This window comes from Haliotis asinina, chromosome 2 (assembly GCF_037392515.1).
Source record: "Haliotis asinina isolate JCU_RB_2024 chromosome 2, JCU_Hal_asi_v2, whole genome shotgun sequence".
NCBI classification, from domain to species: Eukaryota; Metazoa; Mollusca; class Gastropoda; order Lepetellida; family Haliotidae; genus Haliotis; species Haliotis asinina.
In genome coordinates this window covers 8177558-8205555 of record NC_090281.1, presented here as the reverse complement: position 1 = coordinate 8205555, position 27998 = coordinate 8177558, and the positions used below count along the sequence as shown (strand labels likewise).

General features: G+C 42.3%; 1 protein-coding gene across 1 annotated transcript; it reads right to left on the bottom strand.

Annotated features, from left to right (window-relative positions):
- Positions 1 to 2274: 2274 nt before the first annotated feature.
- LOC137272241 (uncharacterized) lies at positions 2275 to 27998 on the bottom strand. The gene is made up of 8 exons (XM_067804601.1): positions 27808 to 27998; positions 23379 to 25771; positions 8373 to 8541; positions 7654 to 7787; positions 6955 to 7129; positions 5964 to 6009; positions 5655 to 5774; positions 2275 to 2604 (listed from the first exon to the last, which is right to left on the bottom strand). The coding sequence occupies exons 2-8, from the start codon at positions 25672 to 25674 to the stop codon at positions 2275 to 2277; spliced, it is 3270 nt and encodes a 1089-aa protein (XP_067660702.1). The 5' UTR covers positions 25675 to 25771; positions 27808 to 27998.

Here is a 27998-nt window from a genome sequence, read left to right as displayed (position 1 = left end):
CTTGCTGGCTTGGTTCACACGTCATCGGCTCTCAAATGCGCAGATTGATATTCATGCTGTTGATCACTGCTGAATGTGGTGTAAAACTAAACTCACTCACTCACTCTTCCCAAGGTAGTCAGGCGTCAGGGGTGGATACAGCATTTTGAGAAAGCGCACAGTAAGCCACAGTTACATTTCATGCGGTTTTGTTCGTGAATCGTTCCTGGCAGTATCAAGCACTGTTGGAAAATAGAAACAAACAAACCGCAGTTATCGAACTATTGCAGCCTCCGACCATAGCTTAATATATACCTAACAGCAAAAGAAACGCAACTCTGTTTTTGTCAAGTTTCTAAATAGAATACATAAAAAGAAACACTTACTTTTATCTGATGTAATTTTTTTTTAAACTTGCGTTTCTTTTGTTGTTCAGTATATTATTTTCTCTGGCTCTACGAAAACGTACATTTAAGAGTGCATCTTGGTGCATCTTCTGATGCTGACCCTAATGAAGTATGATTGTCTGACAGAAACGACTACAGTTGTATCATTTCCCCATTTACCTACTCACGCACTCATCCTCTCACACACTCACTCGCACACTCACTCATCCACCCGCGCACTCACCGTGAATGATGTATTTGGTTTGTGAAGGTGTTCTATATATACTATATACCATTGCACAATATAATGCTATTGCTGAAAGCACCAGTGGTGTTTGAGAAAATTGAAATGTTGGTGCAAAGTGCAAGCCAACAAAATTTCTATTCTTGACCTAGCAAGATTTCGTGACTGATCAGTGACAAGAAATTTAAGCAAGAAATTAATACAGTACTCACACTTTGCTAAGGATCAATTCGTGGATTCAACAGAAAACTATTATGTGGGGTCAAATTTGGTTTAAATATCTAAGCCTATTGTAAGCAAGGACCCTAGGTTAAAGTATGTCATTTCATTTGGTGTACCCTATACCTGCTACTGACAGGTGTTGTGTAATTGTAAGTGACTCGTTCCATGATTTGCGAAATGGCTGATTAGTGCCATGAAAACCGTTTCTATGGTTACTGATGTATCATGCATATATGGTTCAATTAAACTGGCTGTTTGGCTAAACGGAGTTTATCATATAATTATTTAGCCAATTATAGTTGGATAGAGTTTCAAATCATGAATGTGCGTTTAAGCAAAGTTGTGATCTTTTGTGATCCTTCTCGTCACGATATGGCTGAAACATTGTCAATGTGACGTTAAATATTAACTCACTCACTCACTTTTGTGATCCTTAGCAGTGTGAGTAGTATACAATGCATGTGGACGCTACAACATGAGAGAGAATTTGGGGAAATATGTGTAAATAATTAATTGACATTTCTTAATCATCAGACCAGCGTTGACACAATAAACTGAACGGTAACCTCATGTAATATTGACTAACAGTAGAACCCAGTTAACGTCAACACGATGTACAGTTCCAGACCAGGTCATTCGGGCCGATCCGTCTAGTCTCCTACGGCGTGATAGTCAGATGTCCGCATTTCTTGTTCCAAACAGCGGATAGCTGTTGATTTTACTAGTCCTCACTTTTTCAGCTAACGACTTTTTGTGACATTCGTCACCATCCTTAATTCACAATTCGGCTCGTCCCGGAATGACACGAACTTGAATACTGTTTCCCCGAAACTAGTCTGAGGTGCATAGGCGTTACATGTCTTCGGGGATATTTGTAAGTACTCTTGCAGCAAATGTCAGCAACTGTTGTAACCATGATAACACTACAATTAGTTTCAGGTCTCCAGGACAATACTGTGAACAATACAGTGAGATCTGTTTAAGTCCCAATTAATGAGGTGGCACATGGACATACAAAAATCAGATCCGAATTGATGTAACACATGACATATAGAAGACGCAGCTGCATTCACATGCTCCTCGTGTTTTCATTAGTATCACAAGATCAGTGGAACCTGTTCACCAGACAGAAACATGGATGCTTTTGTGGTTGCCAGAAGTTGGAAGCTCGGTGATGACGTCACAGTTGACATCCTTGTTTCTGGTCAACATATCCTTCAGCTGATATAAGCTAGTGTTGGGAGTAATTCTGTATACATCTCTCAAGAACGTCCAGCAAAACGTTCAGACCTCATAGCAAATCATCTCCGACACGATTATTCCCCACTCTCACGACCAACGCAATCATTCTCTCGACGTATTTACCACCTCCTTGACTGAATCGATTTCACCGAGAACACAGAATCTCAACGAATATATATACCCCGTCGTCAGACACAGGGGTTACTTCCCAACACATTCCTCCTCTTTGGGGGACCCATGTTCATTTTTATCCAATCGTGGATCACTATCGTCTGTAATGCTGGTTGTATCCGTATCGATCTCTGTTTCCGGTTTGTGTTGTACCGTGGATGAGTACACGTGGTTGTAGCCGAAGTGTGGTGGGTGGTAGCTTGTGTAGGAACCTCTCAGTTCCGCTGCTAGGAAGTTATAGTCTTTAGAGATCTCTGTTGTCCCCTCCTTGGGGGGTAGCGAGGGAAGGAGAGGGCTGCCATCCTCCCCCTTCCAGTGATGCTGGAAACGAGGCTGGGAGAGGTATTTCATATGCTGCATCTGAAACAGACGAGTTTATTGAAGGAAATCCGGTAAAATACGCTAACATCGAACTGGCATATGCTACGAACAATGCTTCCCTGTCACATTCTCCGACCATGTGATGTATTTTGTAGTTGAAGTACGACTATGTCGAAATGTTGAAATATACCGAACTATGGTTCGTTACTAACACTAAAAGTATAGTATATTTACGACGGTTGTTATGTAATCAGTCAGTGTTCGTTTGTGGTGTAATGCCGCACTCAGCAATATATAGCAGCGGTCTGTAAAACATCGAATCTGGACCATTAAAATTCAGTGATCAACATCATGAGCATCGAACTATGCAATTGGGATACGATGACGTATCATCTGATCCCGATAGTCGCCTCTTACGACAAGCATCGGGTGCTGAAGAACAATTCTTACCCGGATCTTAACGTGTTTACCGACAGTGATACGTCGTTTGGACGACACCTTATTCCCCCATCAATTCCAACACTGTGACACAATACAACAAAGTTACAACCATATGTACAGCTCCTCAACCAAAATAAAATTATTCTGTCAATCTATTGAACATTGCACCAGTCAAGAAGCCATGACTCACGTTAAAGTTATTTAGTAATGTTGTTATTGTTCTCAACCCATTTCGGCAATTTAGCAAACCCCCAAAAGGAAGTTGTTTGTATAGAAACAAACACAAGATACATGCATCTTGGAAGGGAGTCTTATCGTAAACGTTTCTATAACTATACGCTAAACCTGTAGTGTTTCGAGTGAATGTACATATCTACCCTTCGATAAGCTGAACGACGGTCTACACGTCTTAGATCTGGACGGTTGTGGCGGAGTCGTTACAGACACCGTAGTCCCTTGACAGACACCTCTGAACTTTGGTTCGAATCCCGATTCCCCGACTAGGTTTGTCAACGCCATCACCGTATAGGTCAGTTTCATGCAATGCATATTTAATTCCTGCATCACCCCGTGGGTATTTTTTGACACACAGTTATTTAACTCATTGCGCAACGAGTCGTTAAACAATATTCACTCTCTCATGTTAGATGAACATGTTTCAGCAAATGAGTGTAGTTAGCTCACTCATCAGAAACTAGACTACACTTGTGGTTTAGATACTACACTGAAGGCGCGATGGGGGTAGCTTGTGGCTTAGAGCCGTTCGATTCCCATCACGAGGACAATGCGTGATACCCATCCTCGTGGGTGTTAGAGCTCTACTATATTAACCGCTTTATATGGAAATGAAAACACAAAGGCCGTACACGTGACTGAGTTGTTCACTGCTCCGGGTTGAAATGAAAAACCACCTGTATCGCTATATAATTAAGCTGTTCAGCGTATGTTGCGACTACAACACCTTGAAGGTTGTCTGTTGCAACTGATATCAGAATTAACCTCATAGTTCTCATTATTGAGTTTCGCGCGATCGGTCCAAACCTAACGGATAAATTTAATTTATTTTAGCGGGTTCGGTTCTGCATAATTTGCGCTTTTCGATTTACTCCATTGTAGTGGAGAGTGACGGCAAACAGTTTGATATTTTGTTTAAAAAATGGGCCCTAAACACTGTAGTCGACTACAATCTCCACTTCTACAATGTCGCTCAATCAGGCGTTACCGATAGCCCTAATTACATTAATATACAGGGTCTTAGTCGAACCAGAATACTCGCAATGCACCGTGACGTCTATAGTCTCTCTAAAGAGCTATGCAGCAACAGTCGCACGCTACAGACGCTTTCGACGATGCAAATATTTCGTGATCTACATTACAACTACCAATTGTCCGACTTCTACTTCTGTGGAAGACAGCTCTGTGGGTGATGGCTGGCTTTGGGCGCTGTCGATTAGGTGCCTGATTCAGAGAGTGTATGTTCGAATCCAAGATGGTACTCAACCTAATAAATTTCTAGAATCTGTATCATGCTGAGGTAATGTAAGTCAAAATATGTTACATCGACGACATCATTCTTGTTCGTAATTAGTTAAAGTTGTGGAAATCAACTCAGAAATAACTATCAACATGTGATTGCCATACAGAACTAAAATAAGTTCAGTTTGTTTACGTCACCAACCGACCCTACAAATCGTCACGACCATAACATACAAATAACAGTTGCATTCCGTCTATTTTGGTTATGTTTTCGATCTTGATAGTTTACATGGGACCTATTTCTAAAAACTTCTCTGGCCCTACACGGAAACCGCTTCTACACACAAATTATAGCTCTTACTACGACGAGCGTGCCATCATACTTTGACATAGACTAACGACATTTGTACAATCGCTGTGTCGAAAAGGACCCAAAGAGAAATATAACATTTGACTGACATACTCATACTCTGTAGTAGACGCCCCACAATGCCTTAGAGACATGATGGGAGTTAATCGATCTCATGTTAAATATCACAGTATGAATGTTGTTTTATGCCCCCAGTTTACAGCTACATCATGTGGGTCTGTACAAAACTGAGCCAGGCTCAGGCAGACCAGCTGTAATAGCTGAGCACGACTGGGTCTCTGTGACACACACAATCAACCAATCCAACCAAACCAATCAAACAATCGTACATTGTGCTTTTTCATTCGATCCACACAAGTCTCCCCGGTAACAGGCATGTAGCGTTGTCATGGAATCTAAGGCAAATTTCCCCGGAGAGGTTAGCCGTCGTGGAAATAATCCCCAACAACCTTTTGTTATAAGGGGAGGTAACCTGTACCTATAGGCAAGAGACGAACTTTGCGCAGATGAATCTTACTTCCGGTCAAAGTCGCCCTAAAACATATCACCACCACCTAAGAGGTGACTGAAAGGATTGGCCGGTGAGTTACCCGATTGTGCGTCATCGTAAGCTGACGCCATCGACTTTGCTCATGATATCAGTCATTGGATTATCTGGCCCAAATGGACTATCTGCAGATTGACATAACTAGAACATCGCGTTTAAATCCACAAACTAACACATCTTCCATACAATGGCAAAACATCACATGCTGGGTTCTGTTTCGACAGGGAGTGACCCAAGGGTGAGGGGAGAGGGTACCTGCGCTCTCCAGGCCAGCATGCTTTTGTCGAAGGGGGTGTTGGATACGGTGGAGTAGGGTTGATCGTCCTCGTCGTCATTCAGCTTCCTGGGACGTCCTCGCTTGGTGGGGATAAAACTCTGCACGGAAAACAACGTTGGAAATGAATGTTTGAGATATGAAGGTAGATCGGACCCCTACAGGGGACACATATTGTAATCTGTTTGAAGACGATTATTTAAAAAAGAACATGTATCTTTAATATAAATTTGATCATGGCAAACAGATGGAAGTAAAAGTTTTTAATAATCTTTCACTCAAATTTATACCTGCTTTTGTAGATTCTTGGAGTAATCGACACCAAAGAAAACTGTAGTGTAAGAGTTAAGGAAGATGTGAAAATACTGCTTACTGTGTGTATCAATATCTGAATTATAATTGCATGCATTATCAGGTTTGAAGGTAGGCTGTAAGCAGCAGAAATGCAGCAGAATGCCCCCCCCCCCGCCCCCCCTCCCATGATACTCATGCCAGATATATTTCAATCGAAAACGATAAAAACCGACATATTCTTGCATTTCAGCACCAAGCAAACATTGGTGTAAATTTTCTTTTGCCCGTCAGTATATTCAAACGACACTTGACTACAAACGTGTTTTACTCTGCTACACGAGTGAAAATAGCCGCACGACCTTATTAATAAGACCGAGTCGCCACATTCACACAGCGGGGACACAAGTAACCAGTCTAGACACGGACACCGGCATCAAGCCGTCCAAATTACTTTTCACTGTTCCCAGTCAGTGTATACCAGCATTCCGAGGCAACTGACCGACGTCACACATGCGGACATAACACGGGGAAAGGGATTTGGATAAAATAATACTTAGTCTCAGAGATGAAATTATTTTACAGAAAACATAAGAGTTAAGAAAAATATAATACTTCATGACTAACAAGTTCGTGGATATTTCATTACGATTAAACGTTTAGGTATATACCGTTGTCAAGAAAGAGAAACGTCACACGGCACAGATCCGACTTATACACCTATAAGTAACTATACCGAAACGCCGTATCAAAATGAAAAAAGCTGTTATCCATAAAGTATTATGCTTTCCCTATCACTCATCAACTTCAAATATGCCGGTCAAACGGAACCTAAGAACTGTTAAACCTACACGGAAATTTGATCCTTGAAAAATATTTTTTTTTATGAAAAAGCTGCTCTAATTTGTTCCTAAATGACTTGCTCTCCATGGCTTTCATTTTGGAAGGGCTATTTTATTTTCTGCCTGGTTTCAAATTCGGAAAGGATATGTTTTGTATTTTCCTTTCCTCTTCATCTGTACTTCCGGAAATAACATCCTCATGGCTCTGTTGCACTGCACTCCCCAGTGCTGGACATCTTTCTCCTCGATCTTCTCAGCCAGTAGCTCCAGAAGTTCGTCCCGAGACACTCCTGTGTCACACTCCCCCGTCCAGTACACAAGGTCTGTAACACAGATACACACACGTGTCACACTCCCCCGTCTAGTACACCAGGTCTGTAACAAATACACACACGTGTCAACATCCCACGTCCTGTACACTAGGTCTTTAACACAGATACACCCTTGACAGACACCCCTGTCCAGTACACTAGATCTGATGCACACACGTGACACGCCCCACCGTCCAGTACACTAAGTCTGTAAAAGAACCACGCACGTAATACCCACGCCCAGCACATCGCTTCTCAGATACAGATACATCTATGTTCTCCAGGATGACCACTCTGCCAGACAACCTATCTATCCAACAGAAACATCTATCAGACATGCATTCCCCTGTCTACCCAACATAACCTACCCACCAGACAAGCGTCCTCCTATCTACCCAACATAACCTACCCACCAGACAAGCGTCCTCCTATCTACCCAACATAACCTACCCACCAGACTAGCGTCCTCCTATCTACCCAACATAACCTACCCACCAGACAAGCGTCCTCCTATCTACCCAACATCACCCACCTACCCGGCAGGTGCTCGAGTATCCGCTCCAGGTCCTGTGACATGTCACGAAGTGGTTGGTACGTGACATTCTCCGAGTCACTCAGCTCCTCCTGTTCCTGAAGCTGCTCGATCAATGCCACCCCGAAGAAGTAGGTCGTGGAGACGTTAAGGCACAACAGAGGAATCATACTCAACATCATCATAATAGTTACCAGTTACCACAATCACAGGTTTGTGTGGTTGTTGCTGAACGCCAGCCTCCCACACGGAATGTCCTTTCTCTTAGGCAAGCATAGGTTCTTCCGTCCCTATTCTAACCTCGAATTTCACTCGTCTCAGGAATGCCTAGGTTGTCATGTCCCTATTTCAACCAGTGTGCATTTAAAAATTACAAATTTAAATCCTTAATGGACGTATACACTGGTTTATTGAACAATAAAAACAAGTTTCTATTAATGTATTTAAAATCACTTGAATTCAAAAGGCATTGTAAGAATGAGTGAGTGAGTGAGCGAGTGAGTGAGCGAGTGAGTGAGTGATCTGTTTAAAGCCTCGTCACCTTCATGGGGTAGGAAAACCCAATACGATGCAGGTCGCAGACACTGTCCACGTTTTGTGGGGCCCATGAGGAAATATCGACACGAAGTTTAGGCCACCCGGGATTGAACCCAAATCATTGGTTTCTCTTGTGCCCAAAAGAACGCAGCTTCTGATATAATGGACACATTGTACAAAGGATATTTCTTGTATTTGCCTTTCCTCTGAGCCAGACTGTTTTGGAACACCTCCCTCACCGCTTTGTTACACGCTGGGCCCCAGTGTATCACCTCAGGCAGACCCAGAAGGAGGCTGATCTTTTGTAATAGCAGGTCACGTGATACGTTACCCTTGCTGCACTCGACCAACAGATCTGAAAAATAAACAAATAATACATTACATACGATATCTCAACAGCTCTAGCAACAAGAGATGCTATTTTAAAAACAAATGCTAACCTATACACCTAATGCGACATATATGCATATGCATTGCAACATATTCTGCCATTGTTCCACTCACAGTGTTTTTCCAGAAAATTTACAAACACACCATTGTCTACAGAAATAATTAAATTCTTTAAAAAGGGGAAGTGCAGCATATTCTATCCGTTTCCAGATCGGACATTTGGGTGACAAAACACACGACCCAAAGAACGCGGTACATTGGGCAACATGTCCACCTGATGAACGTGCAACATATGCATATCATCAAAGATCTTGTCCCTTGGTATGTGTGCCATGACTCACAGACTCTGTATGTGTGTTCGTATTAAAGCGATCGGGAGTTCCCGAGTTTCAACACTTGATTGTTTGGTATTTGGGACAACACTACCTGCCTAGATAGGGGTGTAGTGAATGGACCTGTAAACACGAGCTGGTCTTTGGTTCAACACGTGGGGAGGTGTGTGTGATCTCTTTGATGTGGAATGTTCTGTTTCCTGAGAGCCCGTATTAATTTGCTCACAATTAGGAAAGTTTATCTTTTGATAACACAATGTGTTTCAAATTCTGATGCCAATTTGGATCGACCTGTAACGCAAGAATCCAGCGGGCAGGAATCCGCGTTCTTGACTACATTTCCCCATCTGGTCCTGAGAATTCCTCGTAAATGTTTTATTTGTCGGTTTAGTGGAGAACTTGGTCTGTTCCTAATGATTTACAGAATATCTTATCAGCTTACTGTTATAAATCCATTCTGGAAGCGCGTAAATGAAAACAAAACGTTCTTGTAAACTGAACAGCACCCACGGAGACACCATACAACTGCCGTTAGGCCATTAAACTGATATCTTGCATATCTTATCCAGTACTGCTGTTTTACCCGCACATTACGCCCTCTACATACACAATAAAACCTAAACGCTGCATTCTCATGATAGTACAAACTATGTCAATCTGACATTGCCTACGGATGAAAGAGAATATATATAATCTTGTCTCTTGAACAATCATTATCTTCACAAACTGTCGGAAATTGCATGTCTGTCCGTTGCCCGTTATCGTGGGGTCTGCCTTCCTACACATCCCCCTCCCCTCTTCCCTACACCTCCTCCTGGGCAATAGCTCTCCAAGACAGAACAAATAAGGACTGTTACAATAGACATTTCATTGACTGGGCGTATTGTTCAGCTTTATTGTGGCCCGACCAGAAGTGAAGGAGTGAAATCACGAGAAAGAGATGATAGCAGTTGATATATTGCCCGTCTATGGTATATCTTCTCCCGTGAATCCCGACATTTCCACAGTAATGTTGTAGAGATAAGAACTAAATTATGCTCTATGTATTTGTCCGAGTATATAAATATAGGCACTGTAGTTCACCTACATGTTAAGTATATCGAGGTGTCCGAAAGGTTTACACAACTGTGCGTCATGCCATGTCATCACATGTCATCCCATGTCATAAACAACTGCAAACCAGCGCACTAGTACATCATGACAATTTTTTCCTTGCACAAGACACTTAGATCACGATGAATTGAACAGTGGTAGGTACCACGATTGATTTTGTCTGGTCACGAGCTTTTCTATCTGAATATACGGATAATGAGAAATGCCCTGAAACTATAGACATTTGAGTGTCTTTAGTCGCTAGTTCATAGTCACGGTTATGTTGTGTATCTGAATTTCCTGTCAGTGGTGTCAGACCAATGGATAAAACAAGAACTAGCTTAGGGCAGTGTTTTGGCCATTTGTGGGGTTTACTCCATGGCCAACAGAATTTGTTCCCCAAATGTCATAATTCTTTTTTTTGATGTTTAAAGGCAGTGTATATGTAAGACAGCTGGGCCAGTAGCAGTGATTGTAGTGGTAATAACAGTAGCTGGTGAAGGTAGTAGCAGCTGGTGAAGGTAGTAGCAGCTGGTGAAGGTAGTAGCAGCTGGTGAAGGTAGTAGCAGCTGGTGAAGGTAGTAGCAGCTGGTGAAGGTAGTAGCAGCTGTGGATGGTAGTAGTATCAGAAGAGTAACACAGTAACCAGTAAGTGGTAAAACAAATATGACTGACACTAATACTGGTATTATAGGCAGTAGTACTGACAACAACATGGATACTGGTATTATAGGCAGTAGTACTGACAACACTGATACTGGTATTATAGGCAGTAATACTGACAACAACACTGATACTGGTATTATAGGCAGTAGTACTGACAACAACACTGATACTGGTATTATAGGCAGTAGTACTGACAACAACACTGATACTGGTATTACAGGCAGTAGTACTGACAACAACACTGATACTGGTATTATAGGCAGTATTACTGACAACAACACTGATACTGGTATTATAGGCAGTAATACTGACAACAACACTGATACTGGTATTATAGGCAGTAGTACTGACAACAACACTGATACTGGTATTACAGGCAGTAGTACTGACAACAACACTGATACTGGTATTATACGATGTGGTACTGATAGTAGTATTAATATTGTTATTATAAGTTGTAGTACTGATAGCACCACTAATACTGTTATAATAGACATTAGTACTGACAACATCACTGATACTGTTGTTGGAGGTAGTAGTCGCACTGTCAGCTGATGAAACAAAAGTGCGATAAGATGAAAGTGTTTACCAGATAAATCTTAATCGAGACAAAGCAAACATAGAAAAAATATACAGTAAGTGCACTTCCTATGTGACAAACAATGAAAAAAACATTATGACGTCAAAAGAACACATGTCGCCATTGCTGCCACCAAGGTCACGTGACATTAAGTAAACGCCCCAACAAATTGTAACGAATTCAGGAGATTATCTGCATTACAGAATGCAGAGATATTTCCGTATGTCCGAGTAACCACAATCGCTTTAAGACTGAAGGGTGAGGATTTGCAAATGTCATACTCATACAAACACAGTTTGATGCAGCAATGTGTATCTGTTAAGCGACGCCACTGTGGGTTCTTCAACACTTCACGTATCCCAAGGGACAATTCCACACAATGGCTGACACTCTCGCTTGGCTCAGGTCATGTCATAAATGCAGGAGTGGGCGACATATCGGTTAGCTGACGCCGTTTTAACTCCAGTTAACAATACTCTGCAGAAAGCACAAGGACCAAGGGATATATGTGATAGAGGTTTGTTTATGGTCGACATTGGACTGACCGTGGACGCGCTTTGCTTCTATCGGGAGAATTGTGTCTGCTCCGCACCGCTCTGTCTAGACAGAGTCTGGACCTGAATTCAACGTAAAGATATTTGGTAATGACTGACTGTAAGTACGACCTGCAGGTACAACTCGGGTTACTGGTGGTGATCCTTCTAATAAGATGGTGTACATCAGCCTGCACTCTGTTACTTCCCTGGTTACATGTGTCTGCCATTTCTCCCGGTCCAAACGGTCATTATCCCCGCTCTCCCTCCTCCTCCAACCGTAGGGCTTGCATAAGTGCATTCGTTGTGTAATTCACGATCTACTACACCACAACGTCTACTTCAGCAACGAGTGGCCTAATGGTCTAAGACATCGCAACTAAACCGCTGATCGGGGGTTCGAATCCCGGATTCGCACCATTTATGGCTCTTGTCAATTGCCCGTTGTCAGTTGTTTCATATTAAGATAGCGCACTTCGGTAGACCTTGGCTGCCCTGGGAATGTGGGTAGGTACTGCTCCCAGGAACTCAAGCTTGTCACAGGGGGCGGCTACATGGGAGGTCAAGGCCTGTGATTTGATTCATGACCAGGGCGGTAGCTTAGCCTATTGGTTTAAGCGTCTGCTCGTCGCGCTTAAGACCCAGGTTCGATTCCCCTCATGGATACAATGTGTGAAACCCATTTTTGGTGTTCCCCGCTGTTAAATTGCTGGAATATTGCTAAAGGAGGCGTAAAACCCTATTCACTTAGTCAGGGGTTCATGACATTTCATTGGATCATTATGATGTCAGTCACTGGATTGTCTGGTCCAGTCCTGATTACTAACAGCCATCAAACCGCTGTAGCATTACTGACTGCGGCACTATGCAACTGCAATTTATATACAGTATGGTTCAAAATTATTGAGAATAGCTAAAGCATTTCATATTATTAAACGAGAACAAATCAGATAAAATTGAATGTATTGTTAAAGTGAACTGACCTTTTCATGTTGTGTAGGTAACAATTTAATATTTTATCAAGTCTCCTTGAGCTTCACGGCACAGTCTAAGACAGGCAGGCATACTTCCTATCAGAGAGGTTAGTGTCTCGTGAGTTATGCTGTCCCAGTATCGGACCACTTCTCTCGTCATGTCTTCAATTTTTGTCAACCCCTTTTGATTCACACATTCCTTCATCACCCCCCAAATGTTCTCAATGGGATTTAAGTCAGGACTATATGCAGGAAATGGTAATGCAGTCACATTTTTCTCCTGAAACCACTGCTTGGCATGTTTTGCGGTGTGTTTAGGATCATTATCTTGCTGCAAAATCCAGTCATTTCCATAAAACACATGTGCACTTGGAAGGAGAAAATTATCTAATATGTTAGTGTAGCGTTGACTTGTCAGATTTCCCTCAAACACACACAGCGGGGTCGTTCCTAATAAGGATATCCCTCCCCATACATGAACCTTTGGGCTGTATTTAGGTCGTCGATACAACGGTGCTGACGCAGACTTTGTCCATATTTTCACATTATTGGGATATACCCATATTGAGCTTTCATCAGTAAAAATCACATTTTCCCAGTCAAAGTTTTCATGTGCCAAACACCACTCAACACGCCTGTCTTTATGTTCTTGTTTCATGAGAGGAGAAGGAATTCCAGTCTTTTTCTCCCATCCAAGATCAATCAAATTTCTTCTAACTGTAGATTTTGATACAACTGTTGATCCCCTTTCTATCATTTCATACCTGATGTTGGAGATGCTTGCCCTTTGCTTTTTAGACGCTAAAATTCCCAGCCGGACGCGATCTGAGAAGTCCAATTTTCTGGGTCTCCCTGCTCCTTTCTGGTGCCCGAAATCCTTTCCCTCTTTAAAATTCTTCCTAATCCTATACACAGTAGAAAGAGGAGTTCCTGTTCTCTCTGCCAATGTATTTACATCATCAATTCCTTGATTACACAACTCAAAAATCAACCTTCTTTTATCTTCAGCAGACATTGTTGATAGTGCTGAGGAAAATGACGTCTGCTACAAATTCAGGGGAGGTAACTCTAATTGTACTATACTCAGTAGGCCAAGATGAGTTACCTCCCTTATACCATTACTTAGTTTTAAGTATCAGTGAATCAGTTGAGGTGTTAGGATAGCTCAAAGTAAAAAGAAAAATTCTCAATAATTATGAACCAGACTATACCAAACTGCCGATCTCCTCTTGTTTTCAGAATTTCGTTAATTTTCATTGAACCGAATGTTTGTTGATTGACATTATCTGTTTACTTCTATGTGCCAATACGGTTTACTTCTTTATTACTACATTGTTTATTGCGAGAGCACGATCTATTTGTTGTCCAAAGTAACTCTGATGACTTGATGATAGTGAGACTGTGCTGTCCGTGAGCCATAGCTATTCATGGTCTGTGAGTACTGTCTCTGGGTGAACCCTCCGGCGGTCTACAGGGTAACATTTAATCAGAGTCCAGGCCAATGACATAATTCAGTCATGCTCCAGTGGAGACGTACCGGCAAAATAGGACCAACAGGATCACAGATGATTGCATTACATCGACATATAGATGCATCTACTTCGTGAGGTCGAGTTAACGCGAGTCTGTTGTACTCAAACGAACCTGTTATGTTGGGATCGACACAAGGGTTGACAATGGTCTTCCACTTCAGCAACTCATCCTTGATATATCCAGAGCATACCTTCCGATGAATCTCCACTGTACCCTAGATGCATCTAAAGCTCAACCCGATGAATATTTTACCTTCCCTGGTTGGCTTCCTAGCCAATCAGATGTCTAGGCTGGGAAGTTCTGCGAACAAATCACAACTCAGTTTCGCTTTTTAAATTATCTAACCGGTTAAACTTGTCAACACATACCATGCAGATGTTCTCTGAAAGAGATAGAAGGAGTACTTGCATATTTACTCTAAAGTTTCGGACCTGTTAATTTGTCTGTATGATTTTCCCAAGAGTCTGGGTCGCACTGTGAAGGCTATCCTTGTTGACACTGGAAACCTCGGTTGTAATGGCGACTGGCTACTGTGAGAAACCGGCGCTGGCAAAGGGAGGTAATGTCGGGGCGACCTGTTGATGCATCCAGGGTATAGTGGAGACTTGGAGGAATGTATACCGTGGCGATATTGAGGATGCAGCAACTATGTCACTCCAAAACTTCAATTCCTGGAGCTGAGTAATTCCTGTCTGAAAAGTCAATATTTCAGGAATACCACGTTGTGTCAGGTTGATTCTCGTGGTGAAACTCACGGGTGGATTCAGACCCACAATCATAGGTTTCTGGCTAGTCCAAGAGGCAGTGACGTGCAGAACGAATTGCGACGTCCTGTCTATTGGGTCCCTTTGAGTGAGTGAGTGAGTGAGCGAGTGAGTGAGTGAGGAGTCATTTTGCCACGTCGTCTACAATCCTGGATGTTTGGAAAATGGTGACCCTACTGTGATGGCAAAGTCCGACCAGAATGGAATGTCACACACAGTGGACCTTGCATCTATCAGACCAAGGGTTATTGCTTTGAAATGAGTGGAACTTCACAACACTTCAATCACCTGTTTCGTCGCCTAATCTCTGACTGCAGTTCGTCCACAATACCCTCACCCCAGACATAATGTTTCATGAGAGGTGCACGGCATTCCAGAGTGCTCGCACTAATGCTGTGGTCAGCTCGTGCACTGTAACTGTCTCTCAGACGTATGGTCTACTGCACATTGCTGTCTGTTCATACACGCCTGTTTAGTGTTAATGGAAAACGGCGGTCGATACAAATATAATATACTATCAGAATGTGTTTCAATAACAAGATACACTATGCACATTTTCATACTGGAGAAATGATGAAATGAAATAAATGATAACATTGAAAAGATGTTATATTATTTAGACTGACAAGGTCTATTTCTTCTATTTTAATCTATTGGCCCTTGAAAGTGTTTGTTGTTATGAATGTGAAATGGCAGGGTTGATTATATTTTCTTGACTGAAATTAATTAACAGGTTTGTGACGGCGAGAATTTTACAAACTGAATTTAATTCAGCCCTTATGAATATTCGATCTTGCACCAAATGTTTAATAAAATGCCTGACCTTTCTTACACAGTGTTTAGATGACATGTTTCCCTTGCCACGAGATGTCGATTTAGATGTCACGCGTGTGGCGAGGGCGCACGGACGAGACGTTCTACTTTGTAGCGAGAGTTCACTTTCAACGAAAGCTGCGTGTTTTAAGTTTAAAGCTTTACATATCGTGTTTTGTTTCATCACATGAGTGAGTGAATGAGTATGATTTTACGCCGCTTTTAGCACCCGCAATATCATTGCGTGGGACACCAGAAATGGGCTTCACACATTGTATCCATGTGGGGAGTCGAACCCGGGTGACGATCGGACGCTTTAATTACCAGGCTATCCAACTGTCCCCTGCGTGGCAATAGGACTGACGTGTGACGTCACGTAGTAACGTTAATGCATTATCCAGTAGTGTTCCAGACACCAACATTTGGCCCGATTTCTCGAATCAAACTTAAGTTTTCACTCAGATTTCAAACTGAGTTTGAAAACAGCTGTAATTTTAACTCAACTGCATTTTCAAAATAAAAAAACTTATGCAAATTATATTTAAAAAACTCAAAACTGTGTACTCTTTTAGAGTTTAATATCAATTTGAGTACATTCTGGAAAAAGTATTTTCTCAAATTTGAGTAAAAACTGTAACTTAAGTCAAACTCAGACTTCAGTTCGATTCGAGAAAAAGGGGCCTCTCAATGATCGATTCTTGTATACTTTCCCCGAACCCTCTGATGGTGTGGAGCCGAGCAGATAATCGAGGCTGGTTATTCTCTGGGCAGTTTACTCAATGTACGTATGCTTGCGTGTGCGTGTGCGTGTGCGTGTGCGTGTGCGTGAAATTTTCATTACTGAAAGAGGTACATTCTCTTCCCACAGAGGTTACTCCTGACATATCTTCCTACGTAACCTCTGTTCTAATACGGCCCTTTCATGGTGCGAGTTTTCAAGACTCGCGATTGGAAGCGTTCAAATTTAATCAGAGACGTTTCAAAAGTGATCATTCTTCAGATCTCGGTAATTTCCGAATGCATCGGGAAAACTTGCCACCACCAGTTTTTTGTTTCTACAAACACATCATGGCGATTGATCCCTGCACTCTCTATTGCCAGTTTCTGATTTTCAGTTAAACATGAAATACCGAATCTTTCCATCGCACGTTGATGAACCAACTCCATTGGGGCCGCCATATTGGAGCTAAGTCTATTTAACGCGTGTTCTGATTGGATAGTAAGAAGGGAGATAATTCCTGTTGTGATTTTTGCCGCTAGAGGGATTCTCGATGACCGGGAAATATGGCTGTATTAGAACAGAGGTTACGTAGGAACATATGACAGGAGTAACCTCTGTGGAAAGAGGCATTGATTTTGTATTTTTTGTTGTTGTGTTTCGTTGTGTTATAATATCTTTAAAAAGTGCAAGATTACGCCAGGGGACACCAGAAATGTGCCTCATGCAATGTACTCATGTGGGAATCGAACCCGGGTCTTCAGCGTGACGAGCGAAAGCCTTAACCAAAATGCTGTCCCATCGCCCCCTGCATGCATATGTGTATGGCAATAGATGCCTTGAAAGAACTAGCGTAATATGGGAATGTTCAAACTTGAAATTGTTTGGATCACAAGGTCGTGAGACCGTCACGATTTGTCAACCGTCCATTCGTACTGCATATGAGTCTCTCGCTGTGGACCCATGAAGCTCCGGGGTAGAATAAGTCTTCAGCAACCCATGCTTGCAACAAAAGATGACTATGCTTGTCGTGAGGGACGACTAACGGGATCGGGTGGTCAGGCTCGCTGACCTGGTCGATACGTTTCATCGGTTCCCAATCGCGCGGATCGATGCTCATGATGCTGATCACTGGATTGTCTGGCCCACAATCGATTATGTACAGACTACCGCCACATAGCTGGCATACTGCAGAGTGCGGCGTAAAACTAAACTAACTTACTAACGCTGTGCATGAGACCGTCTCACTCCTGAAGCGCTCGGCCAAGCTCAACCATTGGAGCAGTTGGAGTATGACGCCGAGACTGGGGAAAGACTCCGGTAAATTGCATCACTGCATGTTGATATTGTACAGTTTGTAGGGGAAATACGACTGTTGACACCCTGAAAGACAGAACGTCTACCGCCGGTGCTTGATCCTTGCAAATAGGACATAACTCAAGGTGTACTATCCAGAAAGTATAAATAACCCTTACATGCATCATGTGGAGTCACAGTGACCCCCTAATCTATCCTCCGCCAAATCTTTCATGGGGGTCTCATGTTGACTTTGACGTTCATGTCGACGTTTTCAGACATGTTTATCAAAGAAGTGCGATGTGACCAGGGACACATCTGCCAAAATATCTTGTGACCAGCGACGATTGCCTCACTTCCGAAACTGAAGATACCGTTCACGTCTGTCGGCCATATATGGATTTAAGGGGCCATCAAACGTGGGGATTAGTTTCATGTTTGACCCGTGACTCGTCTTTCAGAAAGCTAAATGAAAGTTTGAACAATTTGACTCGGCGTTTGAACTCGACGTCGTAGAGCCTGGTGTTGGAACAATCGGTGCCGTACTCTTGTCGCTGAGCTCGCGCGCTCTGGGCGTCAACATCATAGCTTTATTGGTGCCTGTTCCACAGTTTGCTAATCCGGGTCTGTCCCCCTTGAACGCATTGGGCACGGACGCGGAGTTCTGACAGTTTCCTGCATAGCCAGTAGACACCCCGAGCGTTGTGGACGCCACGTCGCCACTTCATACATAAACCATGAAGAAATCAAGTAAATCACAACTGCATGATGACCTCAGTCTGTCAGACTGACAGACATATTGTTCCACAGAGATTGATCGAACTGCCTTGAAAGTGTATAAGGCGTTTGTCGTCCACCTTTATCTGAATCTAATACGTCGTACTGATATTTCATGATCCCTTCGTAATTTAAGAGTATAGTTTATATGATATCCGAGTAAACGAGAGTGTGAAGAGCCTAATTACTTGTCTTATATGAAATTGGGTTGTGAGCATGATTTGCGATAGTATTGTAAAACATCGCGTGGCATTGTGTGTGACACTGTACGGCGGTGTGTAACATGTGGTAGTGAATCACATAGTGTGTGGTTGTGTATATTGTGTTAGGTTATGACACTGTGTGTGATAGAGTATGACATTGTGTGATAGTGCATGACACGGTGTGTGGTATGGTATAACACTGATGTAATCGTATATGACACTAAGTGGTAGGGTACGACACTGTAATGTATGACACTGTGAGCGGTAATGTGTGGTAATGTGTTTGTCTGTGCGTTGTGCTGACGTGTACAGCATTATGGGTGATGTTTATAAAATTGTCTGTCTTTTAATGTGAAGTTTTGTAAGACTGTGTGAAGAAGTTTAAGTAGTGTGTGTTGGGATAGGCCTTGTGTGTTGGTATAGGTCAAACTAAAAGTGCTTTATGGTTCAACTTCTTTATTCTACAAGGTCACAACGTTTCGAGACCGATTCTAGTCTCTTCTTCAGGTGAGGTGAGGGTGAAACTAAAGGGTTGCAGTATATATACACATAACAGTAGACTGATAACAATGGGTAACAAGATATACAGGTTTCTATTAATTGATGTACAGGCTTCAATTGATAGATGTACAGGCTTCTAATTATGTACAGGCTTCAACTGATTGGTGTGCAGGCTTGTGTTGATTAGGTTAACGAGTTACAGGTAAAGATGTTTGGATAAAGATTAGTCACTGAGGATAAGGTGGTTCCATGCATTGGGTAAGTAAACACCTCCGTCTCTGTTGATTGAGGGATTGTTCCGCTTGATTGCAATGGCTTCTAGGAGCTTCCGTTTTTTTAAGTCATTGGCGTTCCTAACTAATGTCCTGGTGTTGTCCCAAACAATCTTGTGATTGGGGTTGTGCATGATGTGTTCACATACAGCAGACTTCTGATCCAAATTTTGAACTGATGTTTTGTGTTCTTTTAACCTGTCACCAACAGCTTCCCTTCCTGGACATTCTTCTCCACCGACGCCAACAATCCATAGCCACCAGTGTTTACCGTAAACCAACACATACGGATCAGTATATTCATCACCAGTCCAACCATCATCCCCAGATCAAGAAAGGCATAGTAGCTACCCTGGCACGAAGAGCAAAAGCAGTCTGCAGTCCTGACAGCCTCCACAGCGAATTAAAACACCTGAAATCAACCTTCCTTAACGAGTACCCACCCCATCTAGTCAGCAACACCATCACCAAGACCCTGAAAGAAACTCCCAAGTCAACTAAACCAGAACCTTCTCAAATCAGAATTAACATACCATACCCTGGCCAGATAAGTCATTGCATCAGCCGTCTCATCAAGAAAACAACAGGAATAGACGTCACCTTCCGTAGCGACACCAACCTGAAAACGCTACTATCAGCTAATGGACGTGGGCCAACAACACCTAAATGCAACAACCCAGCAGGATGCATCTACCAGATCCAATGCAGTTGTAAAGAGACATATATTGGTGAAACTGGTCGACCACTGGCTATCAGGTTAAAAGAACACAAAACATCAGTTCAAAATTTGGATCAGAAGTCTGCTGTATGTGAACACATCATGCACAACCCCAATCACAAGATTGTTTGGGACAACACCAGGACATTAGTTAGGAACGCCAATGACTTAAAAAAACGGAAGCTCCTAGAAGCCATTGCAATCAAGCGGAACAATCCCTCAATCAACAGAGACGGAGGTGTTTACTTACCCAATGCATGGAACCACCTTATCCTCAGTGACTAATCTTTATCCAAACATCTTTACCTGTAACTCGTTAACCTAATCAACACAAGCCTGCACACCAATCAGTTGAAGCCTGTACATAATTAGAAGCCTGTACATCTATCAATTGAAGCCTGTACATCAATTAATAGAAACCTGTATATCTTGTTACCCATTGTTATCAGTCTACTGTTATGTGTATATATACTGCAACCCTTTAGTTTCACCCTCACCTCACCTGAAGAAGAGACTAGAATCTGTCTCGAAACGTTGTGACCTTGTAGAATAAAGAAGTTGAACCACAAAGCACTTTTAGTTTGATTCCTCCAACTTCTAAATGCCTTTGAAACAACTTGGTATAGGTCAGTAGCTGACATAGGTCACCGTATGGTGGTATAGGTCAGATGTGATATAGGTCATCGTGTGTCGGTATAGGTATGTGATATAGGTCATCGTGTGTTGATATAGGTCAGTATGTGATGTAATTCCCCGTGTGTTGGCTTAGGTCAGTATGAGATATAAATTTTTATGTGTCCTTGGTTTGTATCTGTCATCTTGGAACGGACCATTGTATGTGGTAGGGATTCAGCCTATCAGTTCAATGTTCCAGAAATAACGCGAGACTTGAGAAAAACATGAGATTCACTCGTCTGTAAGGCAGCGAACCAAGACCTCCGTCATGGCAAGAGAACAGTACAACTACTAGACTACCAGACAGCTAATAATCAAGGTGTTAACGTAAATCTGTGCGCTTGACTTCTTGCATAACGCGCAGTTTCAAAGCAATTATATCATTACCCCGGCAACAGAGCAGATGGTGAGCATCAGACCAAGGCTGTCTGTTATGGCCAAAAGATTAATGGCAATATACCTATATCTACAGATGCAGTAGGGTAAGGGACTGAGGCTGCGGGTCACCCATCCATCTATTCTCCGTTTCATATTGATCACCTGATTCGTGACCTGCGTGTTGTTCACACACACGGGCCACTTGTAATCGTGTGTTGAGATAAGTAATTCCGCGTCATGTTGTTCTCGATACCAGTTTATGGTACACACAGTGACACGCGTGCCACTACCTACACTGCATCTCGCTACACTGGATCAAATCTTCACTCAAACCATGCATACACACACGCGACGCCAGACTACATGCTTGTCCATTGTATTATCAGCATTATATTCCGTCCATCTCTGTTGCAAAATGTAACCATGATTTAACGTATTCCAGAAAACGTCGGGGGTGTTGACATGTGATACGGTCATATTTCTGGTGATAATATTTAATGGCTACAATACTAGTTCCAGATCATTTATCGCCAATTACGAAGCGGGCATGGGAACTAACAAAGAAACAGGAACAGACCAATGCTTGGTTCATAAACTTGACTTGGTTTTCCAAGAAGCTTGCACCATTGCCAGTGTGTGAGACTAGCCTCATAGATATATATATGTTCTTCTTGTGTATATGCAGTCTGAACGGTACGGTCGAGTATGCTTCTATCCAGGATTCTTTGGGTAAATGGAAAGATTCGCCTCTTATATCTACTATCTTCACAGAAATGTTGCTACAGAAATTCATCTTTCGCACTGGTCGAAACGCTTTTGAATAAAATTCAGGTAGAACAAATAATGGTATGTCCTATGAAAAAAACACGTATTCCTGTCGAATCAGTCAAATCGGCATTGAAAACATGCTTATGCCGCCACGGTGAATTCTGTTGAATAGCCAGACAGTTATAGTACATATCTGTGACAGTAACTCCCATCACAAACACATGAAGGAATCATGTACATCACGCTATAAGATATGTTCCATTTAAAATGACAGGGAAATTGGATACCTTATAATAACTATACAGCTTTCGATTATTCCACACAAACTAACCGTGTGTTAGATGCAGACCCATCCCCAAAAAGAATCGCTTCATGGATAAATCCTAACCATAAGTGCTCGTGGCTAAGATCCGAACTATTAGACAAGAATTCCTGACAAGAATGTCACTTACTAACAAATGAAATTTTACACAAATTATAAAAGAATGTTAGATTTAAATAGTTTATTCGTGAGTGTCACAAAATGGCAAAATGACAAATGATAAAAATAAATAGCAATAAAATAATACAAACTGATAAGAAATTATTATGCTTATTATTATCAGGATAGCGTTTATGGAACATATGCACATTGATAACGCCTGAGGTATGAATATTTCATAATATACATAGAGGTGAAAAGCACTCGGTAATTATATACACTTCGTGTACAAGAAATAAATAGAAAATAAAAATCTGGGACAATGCTTTGAGTGAACACAATACGATACATGCGTGACAGACGTTGGCGTGTCCATGGTCTTATATACATGACATGTATACATGAGATCGAGGGTAGACAAGAGTTCAGACGTTGTAGAAATGATCCTATTTTCTAAGCGTCGACAACACATTAAGCGTAGTACACACACATCACATCACATTTCATTCTACCAACTCCGAAATACCAGAGCTTCCAAGACGGGGAAATTCGTGAAAGACAAACATGAAAATATAGCTACTGCTAACTCGACCTTTCTTTATGTCGAAGTTGCACCCGGTAAAACATCCCTCTTGGATACATTAAATGATACGACTTTAAATATCTACATTTTGTGAGTAGTTTAGTGTTGTCACTGTGTAAACCATCAGCAGTTGTATTATCTTAGAAGCACTGGTAGGCGCGGTAGTGAAATGTGTTGCTACCGGGTATCTGTATAGAAAGCTCACCTGGCAAAGTGTCCCTGATCTTGGACATCTTCCAGCCCTCATTCATAGTACTAAACTGACTCTCTCCCAGTAGACTGTCTGCCCCGTCCACACCGTGTTCGGCCATAAAATGATGGCGATAGTCAACGATGTCTTGACAAGTGAACTCGCACATTGAACAACGAAACACTGTCTCATCACTATCTGTGGGTTCCTGCTTGAAAACTGTCCTGTCACAAGATGCGTCGTCCGATTTGGGAGAGTTATCCCCCTTGTCGGAAGTGTCACTTTGTGGGCGAGTGTCATGTCGCGAAGCAAGAGCTTCGCTTACCTGGCGATGTTTACCACTGTAGTTGAATGGGGTGAAACAGTTTTGGAATAATTTGGATCCATAATGAACAATATTGTCGTATGGGTGGTCAATGGATGCCTTCTCCCTGGACACATTGTCTTCACTGGAACACATTGAGGATTGAAACAAAGGATTTGGTTGTCCAAACCACCCATACATAGGTCCAAAGCTAGCACCAAATGCACTCGCAAATAACCTATTCCTGAATGAATTTTGAAAATACGGTGTCATGTGCTCTGAATGACCAAGAGGCTGAGAGCTCCCCGCTGTTTTTTCAACGTGTGCATGTCCAGACAGAGCTTTCTTCATCAGTCGGCTATGAAAGTCATCCCTGAGGACCGGCGAGGACTCCGCGTGTTTTGGCCTCTTTGCGTCTGGCTGGTCAGAGTCGGAACTAGACTCACAGTTCTTCTCTCTGTCTGCACATTCATCGGAATCGGAATCAGACCAACTGTTTCCAGATCCTATTTGGTTTCGAAGACACACAGGAGCTGGTCTCTTTCTCTTGTTCCTCGGTGTTGAGTTTGAGTCTTTCTCTGTTGGGGAGTGCTCTCTGCTGCCCGGAGTCGTAGTATTAGGTGACAGGGCTCTAGTGGCCTTCTCACACTGCGAATCTTGACAACTGTTTTCACGAGAAGCATCACTCTCCCATCGTTTCTGGAACACAAAGTTGGAACCTGACTCCCTCTTGTCCTCTTGTCTGTGACTCGACAACAGGCCCTGTAGGAACGGCATATCGGACATGCCTGGGCCCACGTGAACTCCATTGCCTGACACGTGGGAAGGTAAAGGCACGCCTTCCGATCTTTTCATATCCATAGTACCTCCATTCTGGATATCACATGGAGTGTCCGCTCTAAACGATTCAAGCTCTGGTTTGTTCGCAAATGTCAGCAGTCCTGTGGGAGATCTACAGTGACTAGGTGATCCACCAGCTAGGCCTGGAGAATTAGATGAGGGCACATTGGACGAAGAGCCTCTTTTGCGATGTGGATTATTCTGGTCTGCTATTCTAACCTTGTTGTTGTGATGAGGACCATTGCAGTGAGCTTGAAACGCAGCTTTCACCTGACATTTCCAATTACACACCTGACAGAAGTACACAATGTTCCCACCTTCTCTCACAAGCTTTGTATATCGTCCAAACTCGGGAGTAAAACTGGACATTGACGACCACGATTGCAACAAATTGGCTTGACTTCCCGGGGTTTGGGCTTGAACGATCTGATCTGTCAGTTTCTGGATTTTTGAAATATTTTCACTTTTAGGAAGGTCATTCGCTTTTACAACTGGAGCAGTCTGTTTCACAAGTTGATACTTGTTGCAAGGAAAGTCTTTTTTGTTTTGGTTCGGGGATTCCAATCTAGGTTTGTTGCTTGGGCTCGCAACATACAACGGTGGTCTTGGAGTCGACAGTCGCTCCTCCATGCCTGAAGACGGCGTCGTAGTGTCGTCCACAGACTCCGTGTCGGAGACTTTGTCTGCCTCTACCCTCTCCCCGCGGGGCATGGCGTGCGAGCAATCAATGTGAGAACGTAGATCTTCATCAGTGCCGAATTTCAAGTCACACTGGCTACAATCTTGAAAGCTTGCCTGTTTCGTCAGATGTTGACTGGTGACATGAGCTAGGAAACTGCCTTTTGAAGTCAATATTGATGGCAGGCTGGTGCACAGGGTACACTTGTACAGGATCTCCGCAAACCGCATGAGATTGTCCTCACAACTCTTAAAGTCGTTTCCGAGTATACTCTCGTCAGGAAAAAGATCTGATGTCTTTGATTCACTGCTACTATCAGATTCCTTAGCCCCGGACCTCATGGGCGTCTTCTTCAACGATAGTTCTTGGCTGGAGCTTGGGGAACGCTGTTCGTGGTTCGCTTGAGTATTGGCGCCAGGATAAACCACGTCACTCGGGATGGAGTTGCAGACTGTCTGGCACACGCCGGCTATCGCGTCCGATATCATCTCAGTAATGTGAAGATTCCACTAAATACCCCACATAGCACCGAACACCTTTAATAGATTTCAGGCAACGGTTTAGTCTCGCTTGGTGACAGTGAGTCTGCGAATTGAAAGAAAAATAATATTAAGAGCTGATGGAGTCATACAAGTGTATTCATTGTTTTCATAACAAAAATATCATGTTGTGTGGTATAAATGAGGTTATACAACACATATCCTGCAAAGACGAATCTCTGTTTTTCGTTGGGTCTTAGTGACATCTTACGAATAATGTAGTTATTATTCTTCACGTCGATGATGTAAGCCACGCTCTGTCAAGTCAATGTGAATTACATTCATACAAATTCATTATATGTATATCAGTTGGAACAAAACCGCGATGTGAACCAACAGTGTGGGTTAAGTCCCTTTGTTGCTCGGTCTCCTTTCGCATACTTTTAAAGGAACCAGTTGTATGAACTATTATGACCTGCGACACCATTTCGATCAATATCATACGCGTAACCATACGACAGACGCGTTATGTTACTGATTACATAAATTATAATCTGATCAACTGGTGCTGGGTAATATGGGTCGGCGGGGTAGCTTAGTGGTTAAAGCGTTCGCTCATTACACCGAAGACCCGGGTTCAATTGCCAAATTGGCTAATACGTGTGAAGTCCATTTTTGGTGTCTCCCGCCGTGTTATTGCTAGAACAGTGCTAAAGCGGCCTAAAACTAAACTCACCCACTGGATTAAATACTCAACCTTGGGATTGAATAATCGAAATCGATCAACCAGAATCGGGTTCAATGAGTGAAACGTACCAACGTTCCGATCTGTTTAATTTAACAAATTCAATAACCAATACTATGTAAAATGTAAGAAGTATATCAACCAATGTACAATGTATGTTTAAATACACGAACTGCAACCTATCTACAATACAAACCATCACCTTTCACTGAATGTACGAGAGACGTATAAATAAATCACAGATACTACAATATTCTGAGACCGTTAGTCTCTCCTTTGATATACCCCCTGCTGGGGGTAGGTTATAACCACCACTACACGCGTCTGTCCCTACCCCCATTTGTTAACCCGCTACCCTGCAGGGAATGTCCCTAGGGGTTTTCTTTGTTATCCCGAGCAGGTGTCTAGGGCGTGCGGAAGTAACTCCGAGTAGAAATAGACATTTGAGAGACAGGCCTTGAGCTTTGTCAGAAAGCTCGCTGGGAACAAATCGGTACTGAATGTCTGATGCCATGATCTATGCGATCAAGAAAGTACACCGATATTGACATATGTACATCCTATATTTACCTGACGAAGCAGTTTGATTGCCTTTAAATTACATTTCTGTGATATACGTTTGTCATGCTTAAACGTTTACATATTTGACATCTTTGAAAGATAATAAATCTGACCTATCTCTGAGAACCCTGATCCGCGGAGTGAGTACATCATGGTATGTGTCAGTACAAATAAATTCAAAACAGATTCATTTCAAACAGGTTTTGTTTTCTTGTTACTGACAATACTTTATACTACCATATAATCACGAACTGACACATAGAAAATATTATCTTAATTCTTTTCGCATACAAAAAGACAAGTCGCTTGACAGCACACTTGTCGATCATGTAAATGAAATTGAATCCGAGAAACTGTGATGAATATCAACAAAATCCACGTGTTTTTTCAGTTAAAGTGGTAAAAAATAGGAAGCGAACAAGCGTGGTAAAACCGATAAAACGTTGGCGCTCGTTGCATCGATCAATTTTAAACTGTAATGCAACCCCCGAACAGATAGTCAGAATGCAACAAGTCAGCTCAGATATTATCTCTTATATACATGGTTCCACTACGTTTACGATACCCAATGCATCAATCGTTCTGTAAATAAAACATGACTGATTTGAAATATGACTGTATATATGTAAATAATACATATATAAATCTGAACCCATTCTTTCACTGTTAACCTGTTTTAGCATATATCAATACATGTTTGGAAGGAACAGAATAAACCCGTCATGTCTATATGTGGTGACATATCAGTGATAGAGTCTTGTTTCACGTGCACGGAACATGGTGATGGAGATAAGATGAAGAGGCATATTGGAGGTCTTCTACGCTGGTGTACTTACCAGTATATAGAATATCCTGACGTAGATGGTCACAAGTAAATATCCTGGAGTATCTCTTGTAGCGGACTGGGGCGATATGGACTTGCCAGCGACACTGAATGTATAGATCGTTGCACAGCACACTGTCGCTGGCAACTTGTTTAGATGTGATCCAAGTCCCGTCTGAATGAAATTTTATTCCTTTCTCCAGA

Bases quoted from the DNA above. Each gene is read 5' to 3' on its own strand.
- LOC137272241 (XM_067804601.1), bottom strand. From the start codon at position 25,674: ATGATATCGGACGCGATAGCCGGCGTGTGCCAGACAGTCTGCAACTCC. The intron at 8,542-23,378 runs GTGAGCTTTCTA...TTTATTTTTCAG, and splicing joins GATCAGGGACACTTTGCCAG to ATCTGTTGGTCGAGTGCAGC. The intron at 7,788-8,372 runs ATATCCTTTGTA...TAACGTCTCCAC, and splicing joins AGGAAAGGCAAATACAAGAA to GACCTACTTCTTCGGGGTGG.